We start from the raw sequence: 14090 nt of genomic DNA, 5'->3' as shown, positions 1-14090 counted from the left end.
GTGGTGACTCTGAAATAAACCTGAACAAAAACTTGCTGGATGCAGAAAATAAAAACACAAAATCAAAAGTAAGAAAGGCAAAAAATAGAATAAAAATAAAAATAAACAGGCATAACATCAAGCTGATGGAGGTTGTACTGCACCTTCTTCCTGCTTTTGGCTAATTTCTGGGCCATCTGCTTAGCATGGAATAAACAGAGATAGGAGAATGGTTAGAGAAGAATTTGCAGAGACTCAAGTCAAGCAGGGATTTACACACTAATGTCCAGGATTTGTCTAGTAACTGGTCTAGGTTAGTCTCTGCTTGGATTTCTCTCTTTCGTTCTGGTTAAAAAAGAGTTTCACGTTTAACACAATAGGTTTTAAAAAGTAAACCTGCACCAGAAAAGAGAGAGAAAGAATACGGATTAGTTTTATTTAATTTAAAAAAAAAAAGACAGCTAAGTTTAAAAACATAGGGCAAGATTCTGCTCTCATTTACATTCGTACAAATCACTCGTTGCTCTTTTCAAATCATTGGAGTTACACAAGTGCAGAACTGGTGTAAGTGAGAGAAGAATCAGAACCTTAATATTCAAACTCTCTCAGATCTTAAGGTCTTAGATTCAGGTTACTTAACAATTTTGCATGTACGCACAGACTTATAAAGGGAAAAAATGTCAAAAATGTTAAATGATCCTAAAAAAACCAAAATGACAAAAACATTTAAACAAACAACCCATCTGCCCCAATGCATACACACCCATGTGCTTACTAAGTTTAGACTCAGGCATTTGGGGACCACAATTCCCCATGCCAATTGCACAAGGACATTTTCCATGCCTCTCGCATATACCCAAACATCTTCCCTGGGTAGGGGTGCGTACTCTCCAGATGATCCACCTGTAAATGGGCTGCTGTCGTGGAGCTTTTTACTGTATTACTATGTAAGTGTTCAATATCAAAAGAGATTCTATCGGCTACCAATGAGAGACAGCGATAATCATAATTCTTGTCACTCCATTATCAAGCACTTATAAATCTTCTGCAAATAACTCCAGATGTAGTTTAAAAAAAAAAATCCACAGACTTTGGTGACTTTTCTTGTGGACTTGCTTATTGGACAAGTATGATACTCACCTTGCTGGTAGACTTCCATTTTAGTTCCAGTAGTAACATGTAATTAACTTAATGTGTGTGCTGTGTGGTCAATTATGCCAGGCTTTATCTATAAATACATTACTAATAGCTATTAGGCCCACAGAACAGGAACCTGGAATCACAGATGCACTGAACATTGGTCACCGGTGCTCACACATTAATTCTGCAGGTTGTGCTTTAAACCAATCTGAAAGTAGCAGTTGATACTGAAATGTTGCTCTTTAGTTACAAACAAAATCAGACGTTTCAGCATCACTTGCAGTAACCCTTTACCAATTATAAAACATATTCAAGTCTGGTAAATGTAAACTACTGCTAGTGGCAATGTGAACAGGATCATGCTGAAATCTTTACACTAAAGTATGGTCACTGGCATTCAGAGAAAATAAAACTACTCTGAAATAGTAACAGCTGCATAAATAAAAAAAAACCTTAAAATAATGCCTCAAGTTGGCATATTTTTCTAACCGTGTTCAAAAACATAGCTTCTCTGCAGTCAAAATTTTTCAATACTGCAGGGCACTAGGTCTCACAAAAGGAGTATGTCTGTCACAAAGGGAAATGAAAAAAAAAACTGCTTGAGTCAGAACTAGGTAATGCAGATATGGTACGTGAAAGGTGAGCCAGAGCAACCTCTTCTGTAGTTTGTGATTCTGTTCTTGACTTAATGGGAGCAGAATCAGGACCGCTGTCTTATTTGACCTTCTTGGAATACTATTTTCAAACATTTAACAAAACCCTAATGTAATGGCTTAGAATACACATTCATGTTTAAGAAATGATTAACACTCCAGAGAAGGTGAACATGAAAGGGGCTGGAATCTGTAGCTGTTAAATAAAGGGAAAAAGTCCATGAAAACGTAACACCAATATGCCTTTTATGCAAGAAACAGTATCAGACAAGCTCAGTCATACTATACAAATAATTCTAGCTACATTAGTCAAGCGGTTCTTTTCACACCATTATGAGTAAAATATAAGACAACCTTAGTTTAAACTTAATATTCTTTAGTAAATACACTGAAGACAGACAAGTCCTAAGTATTTCATTTGATTGAGATGTATTTGGTCTATCTATGATTTGTTTACAATTTAAAAAAAAATTCATTACCATTATTTTTTAAAAGAAAGAGACATTTTGCTGCTATATTGACTACCAATATCTGTACACATTTTAATAAACACTGTATCTATTGCAGATTGTTAATTATTTGTGACAGAGACTGCATCTTCTTATGTCTTGTAAGCACACTGATGGCACCTAAATAATAATAATGGGTAGGCTTTTAAACAATCCTCGGATATGGATTGTGTCAATGCCTTTCAGTAATGGGGTCAACTGGTATTCAAAAAAGTGCAGGCCTCCTACACAGATCAAATCTGCTGGTGAAATCTAAATTAATCACTGTTTTTTCTCCAGGCTGTGAGATTCATCCTCTTATTCCAGATGTTAACAACAATTAAAATCTGCTTAGGTTGGGAGGATGGCTAGCTCCGGAGATTAGTAGAGACTAACAGAGCCTTTCAACTCTTAGGTCGCACAGTCAATTCTATCTCATTCTGGTAATGAATGAAAGTCTTGGCTAACAAAGGCCAAATCCTGAATACACCACCTGCTGTAGTTTTAGTTCTGTGAATAGCTCTCATTGACTACTAGTAAGGTTTTACATAACTGGACCTTTAGATTCAGAGGTCAACAAAATTATTACTTGATGGTCTCACCCAGTTCAGTGGACAGCTGTCTACGTCACAAAAACCACCATCTTGCTGAAACTACCTTTGTGGCAGTCTCAGCAAAGAATTAATAATTCTCAGCATTTATATAATGCATCTTAGCCTCAAAGTGATGTGCAAACTAATGAACAGAGTGAAATTCATCCTTGTGCAGAGGGCCCACACAAGATCTGGTTTAAGAGTAGCAGCCGTGTTAGTCTGTATCCACAAAAAAAAACAACAACCCAGGAGTACTTGTGGCACCTTAGAGACTAATGAATTTATTAGAGCATAAGCTTTCGTGGACTACAGCCCACTTCATCGGATGCATTGAATGGAACATATAGTAAGGATATATATATATACACATACACACACACATATACAGAGAAGGTGGAATTTGCCATACAAACTGTAAGAGGCTAATTAATTAAGATGAGCTATTATTAGCAGAAGAAAAACCACTTTTGTAGTGATAATCAAGATGGCTCATTTAGACAGTTGACAAGAAGGTGTGAGGATACTTAACGTGTGGAAATAGATTCAATATGTGTAATGACCCAGCCCTCCCAGTCTCTATTCAAACCCAAGTTAATGGTATCTAGTTTGCATATTAATTCAAGCTCAGCAGTTTCTCGTTGGAGTCTGTTTCTGAAGCTTTTCTGTTGCAGAATTGCCATCCTTAAGTCTTTTACTGAGTGGCCAGAGAGGCTGAAGTGTTCTCCTACCGGTTTTTGAATGTTATGATTCCTGATGTCAGATTTTTGTCCATTTATTTTTTTACAAAGGTCTGGGTATCACTTAAGTTCCATCCAAGCTCTATTTTGAGGGCTTAAGTTGTGCATAGGCCTGGTACATGAAGATGAATTTTCCCCACAGGGACTGAACTGACCTATCATCACTAGAAGTGGTTCTCCCAGGTCAGGATAACAAGGGGAAGTTTTCACTGTACCAGCTCACATTCCATCTACCTACTCAAGCATCTATGCTGTGCTCACCACTTGTATCAGAGCCCCTCATGTTGCCTTTGTACTATGAATAAACAGACTTTGTTCTCCAGAGTTGTCTCCCCATTACCTTTCATTAATACTAAATATACTTTTAAAATAATTTTTGTTCTAAAAATCTCCCCTAGTCAACCAGATGGTCAAATGGATGACTTCAGTGTAATTCCTGTTCTTTATATCTAGACAGAGGTTTTCTGTATTATTAAAGATACTCTATGAATCCATATTTCATTCTGTGTAACCATAAGATGATGGACTATTGCTTGACAAGAGTAAATGGAAAAGTGCCTTTAAGTGTAAAATAGGAACAACCTCACCAGGTCACCAATGTTAAGATGAATATCTTTAAAGCAATGCAATGGTATAACCTGACTGAACTTAGCAGGGAAAAAGCCTGGGGGGAAATTATTTCTATATATAACAAGAAAGGTACATGAGCAAAGCAGAACTGTGTCTGAGATCTGCAAAATCTATCTAAGGACAAGCTGAGAAAATGTGTGGTCAAAAGCCATCTCTCTCTACTACAGGAAAACTTTATCAATGGTCATTAAACAAAAAAGAACATTTTCAGACCTGGGATCCTGAAGCAAGGCACTGACTTCAATGGGAGCTCCATGAGCTCAGCACCTTTGAAAAATCAGGCCGTTTATTTATGTTCCTAGCTTCAGGCACTTGAGTTTTTAAAAAAATAGCCTATCAATTCACAGTTTTTGTTACACTTTTTAACAGGAAAAGACATCAGGAGATTCTGGATGTAGGTTAACTACAGGATGTTCAAAATGCATTTGCCTTTCTACTTTAATCAAATCTTTAAAAAGCTGTTTTGTCTGTCTGGTATCGGTGTGTGCACATAACACTTTACTGCACTAAACCTGTCAGTGCTATAAAAGGAACGAGGAGCAGGACACACACTAACAATAGTTTCTAAATGACGCTTCAAAATTTTGGGCCAAATCCTTCCATGACCACAAAAGAAATGGGCAGCAGAGATTCAGGTGGGTCATCTGTCACAGAGAATCTACAAACGAGCCAGGATTTCATGGCAAGAGCCAGGGAAGATAAAATATTTCTAAGGAATCTCAGACCCAAACTACTTAGGGCTTTATATAGATTAACATCACCACTTTAAATTTCACCTAGAAATAAAAAGGGAGCCAGAGTAGCCATACGGGCGCTGGTGCAATATGTTCCCTGCAGGTCAGTCCTCTGTACAAGTAGCCAATAGTTCCTGAAATTTACTTCAAGGCTTGTCAAAGTTCCCATGGTCCCATGTTAAAGTCTTAAGTGAGTCTTAAATGGAATGAGAGCCTTTATGTGGGCCTCTACACTGGAGCAAATGTCACCAAAGTGAGTAACTGTGTGCCTTGCCTTGTTTACTTGTTGGCATACAAACACCGGGCCTGGTGTTCACCATGGGCAAGCCAAATAGGTACCTCAGTACCAAGTGGGTTGTATCGGGTATTGGGCAGAATTTAGCCATAGTTAATACTGTATTTTAATTATGAATAAGAACACCAGGAAACAAATATATCTACAGAACTATTTATTTAAAAATGACAACCACTAATAAATGTAATATTTTTACATTTCATAAATTAGCTATAATACACAACTTAAGAACTAGGGAATAAAAAAAACACACTGTGGAGAAGGAACTATGTTAACTTTGAAACTGTACAATGAGATGCTGGTACGGAATAAGTATGGTTAGGCATGGGACAAAGGCCAAAAATAAGATAAGCCACTGGCTGAACAGAGACACATAGGCATGAACTCCTGAACAGAAGCTCCATCCAGACTTCTTGTTTGGAACTCTGGAGGGTTTTGAATTTGAAGGGTGGCCATCTGGCTCCTGGGAAAAGGGGAGCAGGATCAGAGAGGAGACTGGGGAGCTAGATTGTGGATTTTGAAGAGATCCTCAAGGTCCTCAAAATACAGTTAAGAAAAGCAGCCAAGATTGTCCAGTATTTGCGGGCAAGTGTCCTGAGAGGAAGGTTAGAGGAGAAAAAGGACCATACCAGCAACCCAGACACATCACTGTTGAACAAGGAGTGACACTTCCATTCATGAATTGCAGTAAAAATATAATGTTTCTCAGGGTGGGAAGGAATAAGAATGATGCTCTGAATGAAAGTTTCTGCAATGACAAAGTATTCTGAAAAATCAGATCCTAAGGCATCTTAAATTGGACATCCACAATTAGTGAATACTTATGACCTTAATCACTCTGTGCTTCACGTCCCCATCTGTAAAATGGGAATAATACCTCCCCTTCATCTCGCAGAGGTGTTTTGAATTAAATAATGTTTGTGAAGCACTAAGATACTGTATGGATCAGTGCCATGGAAAAATCTATGAGGAAATTAATTCTGTCTTCAGAGAAAGATTTGAATAGTATACAGTAAATAAGGCCTAGGGCCATATAATGAACAACAAGAAAAAAACAAAATACTGAATAGCTGCTCATTAAGTGCATACCATTCAAACTGAACACTGGATGAGGCAGGGGTCCTGTGGAAAAAGTAATATGTGATCATATAAATAAAGACTGAATCATAATGCATACACAAAAGGGTGGCAAATAAAGGTTGCACAGATAATCTTATTTCTGGCAATTCCTAACTTTTGAGTGCTTACTTTTGCAACCTTAATAATGTTCTTTTAACATAGTTTGTGTGTATAATGTCCTAGGTTTATAAAAAAGCAAAACTGAAAAGAAAAAAAAAAAAAGAGAGGGAAATTCCATCATGCAAGGTTGAACCTTTTGATCCACCACACAGACCTCTGCCACTTTTGTACATGGAGTAACAGATAACAGCAGCAATTTGTCATCCTCTATGTAGACTAGTGCTAGAGGGGGATTAGAGACACACTTTTTCAGCGGGTTTCACAGAGATTTGCTCACAGCAGAGGAACAGCAAGACTCAGGAAACGACAGTTACCTTTTTCTCGTAACTGGTGTTCTTCGAGATTTGTTGCTCATATCCATTCCATTCTAGGTGTGTAAGCTTGCCAATGCACCGGTGCCAGAAGTTTTCCCCTCAGTGGTATCTGTAGCGGACTGGCTCTGGCGCCCTCTGAAGTGGCATGCATATGCCACGGTATAAGGGGCACTGCTGGCTCCCCCCACCCTCAGGTTCTTCTTGCTGGGAACTCCGACAGTGGGGAAGGAGGGCGGGTTATGGAATGGACATGAGCAACACATCTCAAAGAACACCAGTTATGAGAAAAAGGTAACTGTCTTTTCTTCTTTGAGTGCTTGCTCATATCCATTCCATTCTAGGGGACTCCCAATCAGTACCGCCAGAGGTGGGTAGGAGTTCACGGACATGTAGACTGCAACACAGCCCTGCTGAACCCAGCATCGTCTCTGGCCTACTGGGTGATGGCATAATGAATGGTAAACATGTGCACTGAAGACCACGTTGCTGCCCTGCAGATGTCCTGGATAGAGACATGGGCTAGGAAGGCTGCCGAGGATGCTTGCGCTCTGGTAGAGTGGGCTTTCACAATCCACAGCGGTTGGGCCTGAGCCAGCTCATAGCAGGTACATATGCAAGAGGTGATCCAGTTTAAGATCCTCTGAGAGGATACAGGAAGGCCTTTCATTCTTTCCACTACTGCTACGAAGAGCTGAGTCGATCTGTGGAAAGGTTTGGTGTGCTCCAGATAGAAAGCCAGCACACGTCGAACATCCAACGCAGGAAGCCGCCTCTCCTGGCAAGAGACTGCGGATTAAGACAGAACACTGGGAGGATATCGTCCTGGTTGATGTGGAAGGAGGACATCACCTTGGGCAGAAAGGCTGGATAGGGCCACAGTTGAACCTTGTTTTTGTAAAAACAGTATATGGTGACTCCAATGTGAGGGCCCATAGTTTGGAGACCCTCGCTGAGGTAATGACCACCAGAAAAGCCACCTTCCACAGAGAGGAAGCATGAGGCCAAAGGTTCAAAGGGGTGAGCCTTGAGAGGACCAGGTTATAATCCCATTGGGCAACCAGGTCTCCGATCGGCGGGAAGAGCCTTTCCAGGCCCTTCAGGAACCTGACCATCATGTCATGTGAAAACACCGACCGACCTTGAACATGTCAGTGGAATGCTGCCATGTGAAGCTTGATGGAGGAGAAAGTGAGGCCCTGATTCTTCAACTGGAGCAGGTAATCCAGGATGGATTGGAGAGATGACTAGGTTGGACAGATACCCCACTCCACCGCCCAACAGGAGAACCACTTCCATTTAACCTGGTATGTCGCTCTAGTTGAGGGCTTCCTACTTTCCAAGAGAATCTGCAGCACCTGACTGGAGCAGGCTTGCTTCTCTGGGTTAGCCATGCAGCAGCCAAGCCATGAGGTAAAGCAGGGTGAGGTCTGGGTGCAGGAGCCAACTGTGGTCCTGAGACAGGGGATCCAGGTATTTGGGCAGTAGCCCCGGGGTGGCTATGGCTAGGTCCATAAGCGTCCCATGCCAGTGTTGGCGAGGCCACGCCAGGGCCACCACGATGACACGAGCCTTGTCCCTCTTGATCTTTTGACAGGACTTTGCTGATAAGAAGGATTGGTGGAAAAGCACACCGCAGATCCCCTGCCCATGCCAGGCTTGGGCATGCTCCATTGCTCAGTGGAGTCTCATCAGCAATAGGAACCGTGAGAAGGTGAAGCATGCTCAATCAGGACAAAATCTTCTGAAATTGTAGCTGTTAAAATCAAAGCCTCTACTGAGCATGTGTGAACTTTTCAAAGGCTTATAACTTGGCCCTATTTGGGAGGACTTTCATAGAGATGGCAAAAGGCTCATGCTGAACAGAAAGGCCACTGTTCTGCCAAATTTCAAGTCCCTACTCTCAAGCATGAGCAGGGACACTAGAGCTTCTCAAAGAGAAGTCACCAGAATTTTTTAACATGACCACAACAACATATTTTTCCCTAGCTTCATTCTCAGAAATGATCAAAACAGTTTTTGCTGAAGTTTTCCAGAAAAAAATTCAGCTTGAGGCAGAATTTCAGCCCAACTGAGTAAATCTTGGCAAAATTAGAAGCAACTAAAAACAGAGTCTTATTGTGGGAAGTGTTGGGCAACCTTAATAACAAGTGGCACTACCAGCCCCATTTACAATGTTATCAAACACAGCCTGTATTGGGTGTTCATTATTTTGGATACCAGCGACCTGTGAACGTTTTGATATTGAACTGATGAAAATATATTTTCTGATCAGATATTTGGCAACTGAATTATTGTAAGCAATATGAAATACCATTATGCAGCAGTGGAAAAAGTGTCTCTCAAAACTACAGCATCCTTTTAGAAAAGTATTTAAGAAACAAAGCACGGCACAATACACATACACACCCACACACGTGAAACTTAAGATCATACCCAGTGCTGACAATGCAGACTAGTACTAGAAGGGTCCTGCACTTTCAGAACTACCTTCCTTAGAATGAGACAATCAACTGTCCATCTCAGGTGGCCAAGTGGAAATTAAAGAATTTATGGCATCTTCAGTTTCAAATTAGAGAATAAGCCTGGTGACCTGGCCAATATTTATTCTTTCACCATAGGTTCTGAATGTCCAAGGTTTAATGTCCGAGGTTGCATGAACTATTTCTTACAGCATTCTGGCTGCTGTGATTGCCTACATGTGAAGTGGTCTGAAAACGGGTGTTAAAGTAGCATAACTTTCACCGAATGCCAAATTAGAGCATGGGCAAAAGAAGCATACACAGTATAAAATTTCCAGCTAAACCTATTTTCTCACATCTTACATCTATGATATAACTTACACCACCATTTAGATCACCATAAGCTTTGATGACTAGACTATGAAAGGCGTATTGAACCAAATTATCCAGTGAATCCTCCTTCTCGCTCAAGTCCCAAGACCAGACTAAACAGATCAGATGAATCTCTTTCAGAAGAAAGGATAAACTGGCACCTAACCTTTGAAACAATATGTAACAATAAGGGAGGAATACCTGGGTAAGCATGCAACACCTGTATCTACAGTTTGAAAACACCAAATCACATGAACAGCAAGATACATTCCTCACCTTGATTCTGCTAACAGCTTCCTGAGCCTGCATCATTCGCACATTCTTGGAGGGAGTTTTGTCAGAAAGGAGTTGAGTGGAGCCAAGGTAATTTGCAGCAAAAATAATTCCATCAATTAAGTCTTCAGGATCACAGGGTCCAGGAACTATAACACAGAAAACCAATTGCTGAGCAAAATTATGTTTCACCATGGAGAGAAATAGCACTTGCACTACTTAGCCTGCATCTGATGGCTATAAATGCTGCTCTGAGCGACTTAGAGGTAGCATGATGCCAGGACAACCAACACATTCAATCAAGGCAAACAAAAACACTGAGCAAAGTACTTTCAACATCTCTACAGTAGAAATCGCAATTGCTCATCCAACCTGCCTCCCACAATAGTTTGCTCCATGAGACAAGGTTAACTAGAGCAAAATAAACAATGTATTTTCATTCCTACAAAAAATACAAAGCGTTTTCATTTCTCTCTCTCTCTCTACATCCAACATCCTTATGTTTTTGACTAAGATAATCATATCTTATCATATCTTTAGCTAGAGTCTAAAATAAAAAGAACAATAGGAACATAAACTCAGTATCAACCAACAGCACCTCTATTATTCAAGCACGGACCATTATTGGAATGATGAGCAGTGGAATCTCCTCAGAGCATTTTATAGGTATGATTTTTTCCCCCAGAGTGGAGTTAAAATCGGTCACATCACATTGAAAAGTATATAGTTTTATGCCAGACCTACTCACAAAAGCCACACGGGGGAATTGATCTCTTCAGGAGGGATAATTTTGATTTAGATAAAGAAACTCTCCGTGCTTTAGGCTCTGAATCTAGATGTGCCAAGTCAGGGATTTATGCTTGGGCTAATATATACTATTGACTTGGTCCTGCAAGTTGCCATGAAACCTCAACTCCCATTGGTGTCAGTGCAAGCTTATGATGCTGATCAGGAGGCACTCAGTTCCTTGCAGGACGAGTCCCTATAATATCTACATGATCTACGGTTTTTCAGACTGATCACTTTAAAATTGAAGCAATATTCTCCCCTTGGACATTTCATCTACTAGGAACTGGATTTTTCTCTTTAATCTCTTTGATCTCGAAGGTAGCTTCATGTAACACACTGCTTATCGGTATGCAAGAAAGAAAAATCTGGTTTCAAATTTAATTAAAATATACATAGCATTTACTTTTGCGAGAATTCATTTTTGCATAATTATCAACATTTTATTGTCATAAAATTTAAAGTAGTAACATTTTATTTTTCTTATGAATATGAAAAAACCCACTCTGAGGACTTACAGTATCTACCTCAAAGACTGAATCAGGTTTCTGAAATTCTGTAAAATGTATTTCTATTGTACAGCCTTCCAAATACAACGTATTGGAAAACAATCCAAGGAATCCCAAGACAGAAATCTGAGGTTGGCTTCAACTCTCATCTTTATATAAATCAAAAGGCCAACTGCAAGAGTTTTAAGGACAAAGTAGCAAAATTAACTTAGAATTTCCCTGCTTGTTCCATGCCTTCATTACCTTTATATTATTTATGTTTAATGGCATGCAGCTGAATATTTATGTGTACACACAGAACATACAAGTATGAATGTGCTTATGTTAATTCTAGTGATGGGTGAACCTCTTATATATAATTTTAAAAAAATTATTTATCCACTGGGACAGGTACAGCATGGGCAATGGACATTCCCCACCACCACCACAGCCCTGCCAATAAAGCTCAAGCCTGGAGAGACCATTGATGTTTTTAATTTATTTTAAAGCCAAAAGGGACCATTATGATCATCTAGTCTGACCTCCATCCTTCGTCATCAGAGGGTAGTTCAGCCTCCATGCACATCCAGTGTGTTGTGAATTCCAAGAAAGGTGCTATGGATTACTGAAAATTCCAGTGGTGCCTTATGTGATGTTGTCACCCATCCCTTAGGAACTGGGCTGGGACCACTAATGAAACATTACAAAATAAAAGATAATTACGCTTTTCTAACTTCCAAAAAAATAGTTCTGGGGTTTGGTTCAAGTTCTGGATTGGTTCATATTTGATCTAACTTCCAAAAAAATAGTTCTGGGGTTTGGTTCAAGTTCTGGATTGGTTCATATTTGATCTAACTTCCAAAAAAATAGTTCTGGGGTTTGGTTCAAGTTCTGGATTGGTTCATATTTGATCTAAACAAGTTCACCCAGCCCTAGTTAACATTTACCTTCACAGTCCATAGACTTCTTGCATTTTTACTTGTACAAAAGAATTCTATTATAATATGGACAGCGTTATACTTTCAAAATTATATTTTTCACTGCTTACCTTCAACATAGGTTGGGAATGAAGCCAAACTTTTTCTGGACTGTAATTAAGACAAACAGGATTTCAAACAGCACAAAGCATGCTCAAATATGCATTAAAAATCGTTCCATGCAAAAACAACAAAAACCAATAAAACCCCAAAACATAGTGACAGTTAATTAGCAAAGGACAACTGACAGCTTATTAGGAAAAATTTTAAATATCAGCAATTATTAAGGAGTTATTATCCTGAAGTGTAGTCTACATCATTATCATTTTCATATATTAAGCAGTTCTACCCGGAGTCTGGTACTCGACAGCACATTTCTGAGTGCCAAGAGGTGCTCTGATCTATATACGAACAACAGGAATAGTGCCTAATAAATCACATTTTTAACTACTTGGAATTCCAAATTAAAAATAATAATCTGGGAATATTTAAAAGGACTTGCAATATTATCAAAAAGAACAGGCGTACTTGTGGCACCTTAGAGGCTAACAAATTTATTAGAGCATAAGCTTTCGTGAGCTACAGCTCACTTCATTGGATGCACAGAATGGAACATATATATATATATATATATATATATATATATATATATATATATATACATACATACATATATATACACACATACACACACACACACACACACACACACAGAGATAAGTTGGAAGTTACCATACAAACTGTGAGAGGCTAATTAGTTAAGATGAGCTATTATCAGCAGGAGGAAAAAAAAACACTTTTGTAGTGATAATCAAGATGGCTCATTTAGACAGTTGACAAGAAGATGTGAGGATACTTAGCTTAAGGAAATAGATTCAATATGTGTAATGACCCAGCCACTCCCAGTCTCTATTCAAACCCAAGTTAATGGTATCTAGTTTGCATATTAATTCAACCTCAGCAGTTTCTCATTGGAGTCTGGTTTTGAAGCTTTTCTGTTGCAAAATTGCCACCTTTACATCTTCTACTGAGTTGCCACAGAGGTTGAAGTGTTCTCCTACCAGTTTTTGAATGTTATGATTCCTGATGTCAGATTTGTGTCCATTTATTCTTTTGCATAGAGATTGTCCGGTTTGGCCAATGTACATGGCAGAGGGGCATTTCGATTTATAACTTCTAGAAAAAAGCCCAATGAAAGGCTTCATACACCTACCAGCTCTAACTGCAGTAATACTCATCATTTAGTTACACTTAGAAATAAGCCTAGCTGAGGATATTTGTTAAAGGCAATTTCTATGTCAGAAGTATGTAGGGTATATAGTGCACTGCAACATGTGCTGCTATTACATATAAAGAAAAGGAGTACTTGTGGCACCTTAGAGACTAACCAATTTATTTGAGCATAAGCTTTCGTGAGCTAGAGCTCACTTCATCGGATGCATTCAGTGGAAAATACAGTGGGGAGATTTATATACACAGAGAACATGAAACAATGGGGGTTACCATACACACTGTAACGAGAGTGATCACCTAAGGTGAGCTATTACCAGCAGGAGAGCTGGTTCCCCCCTACCCCCTCCCCCGCTGGTAATAGCTCACCTTAAGTGATCACTCTCGTTACAGTGTGTATGGTAACCCCCATTGTTTCATGTTCTCTGTGTATATAAATCTCCCCACTGTATTTTCCACTGAATGCATCCGATGAAGTGAGCAGTAGCTCACAAAAGCTTATGCTCAAATAAATTTGTTAGTCTCTAAGGTGTCACAAGTACGCCTTTTCTTTTTGCGAATACAGATTAACATGGCTGTTACTCTGAAACCTCCTATTACATATGTTTGTGACAAGAATTCTAGAGAAACCAAGGATTACAAGATGTTGATATGCCTAACCCTAATTCCACAATGAAGTACATCAGCATTCACTCCACTGATT

At 39.3% G+C, this 14090-nt stretch overlaps 1 protein-coding gene across 3 annotated transcripts in view; it reads right to left on the bottom strand.

Moving 5' to 3' along the window:
- The window catches only part of APBA1 (amyloid beta precursor protein binding family A member 1), a 143860-nt gene that overhangs the window by 15893 nt on the left and 113877 nt on the right, over positions 1–14090 (bottom strand). For 2 of the 3 annotated variants that reach the window (XM_074953269.1, XM_074953270.1), the window contains exons 4-6: positions 12229–12268; positions 9910–10055; positions 144–176 (exon numbers count right to left, since the gene is read on the bottom strand). In XM_074953269.1, coding sequence (XP_074809370.1) covers positions 144–176; positions 9910–10055; positions 12229–12268 — 219 coding nt within the window. The remainder of the gene's footprint in view (positions 1–143; positions 177–9909; positions 10056–12228; positions 12269–14090) is intronic. The other variant, XM_074953271.1, reaches the window with a different exon arrangement.

The sequence above is a fragment of the Natator depressus genome, chromosome 5, assembly GCF_965152275.1.
Source record: "Natator depressus isolate rNatDep1 chromosome 5, rNatDep2.hap1, whole genome shotgun sequence".
Classification (NCBI taxonomy): Eukaryota; Metazoa; Chordata; order Testudines; family Cheloniidae; genus Natator; species Natator depressus.
The sequence above is the reverse complement of the archived record's forward strand: the minus strand, read 5'-3'. Positions and strand labels throughout refer to the sequence as shown.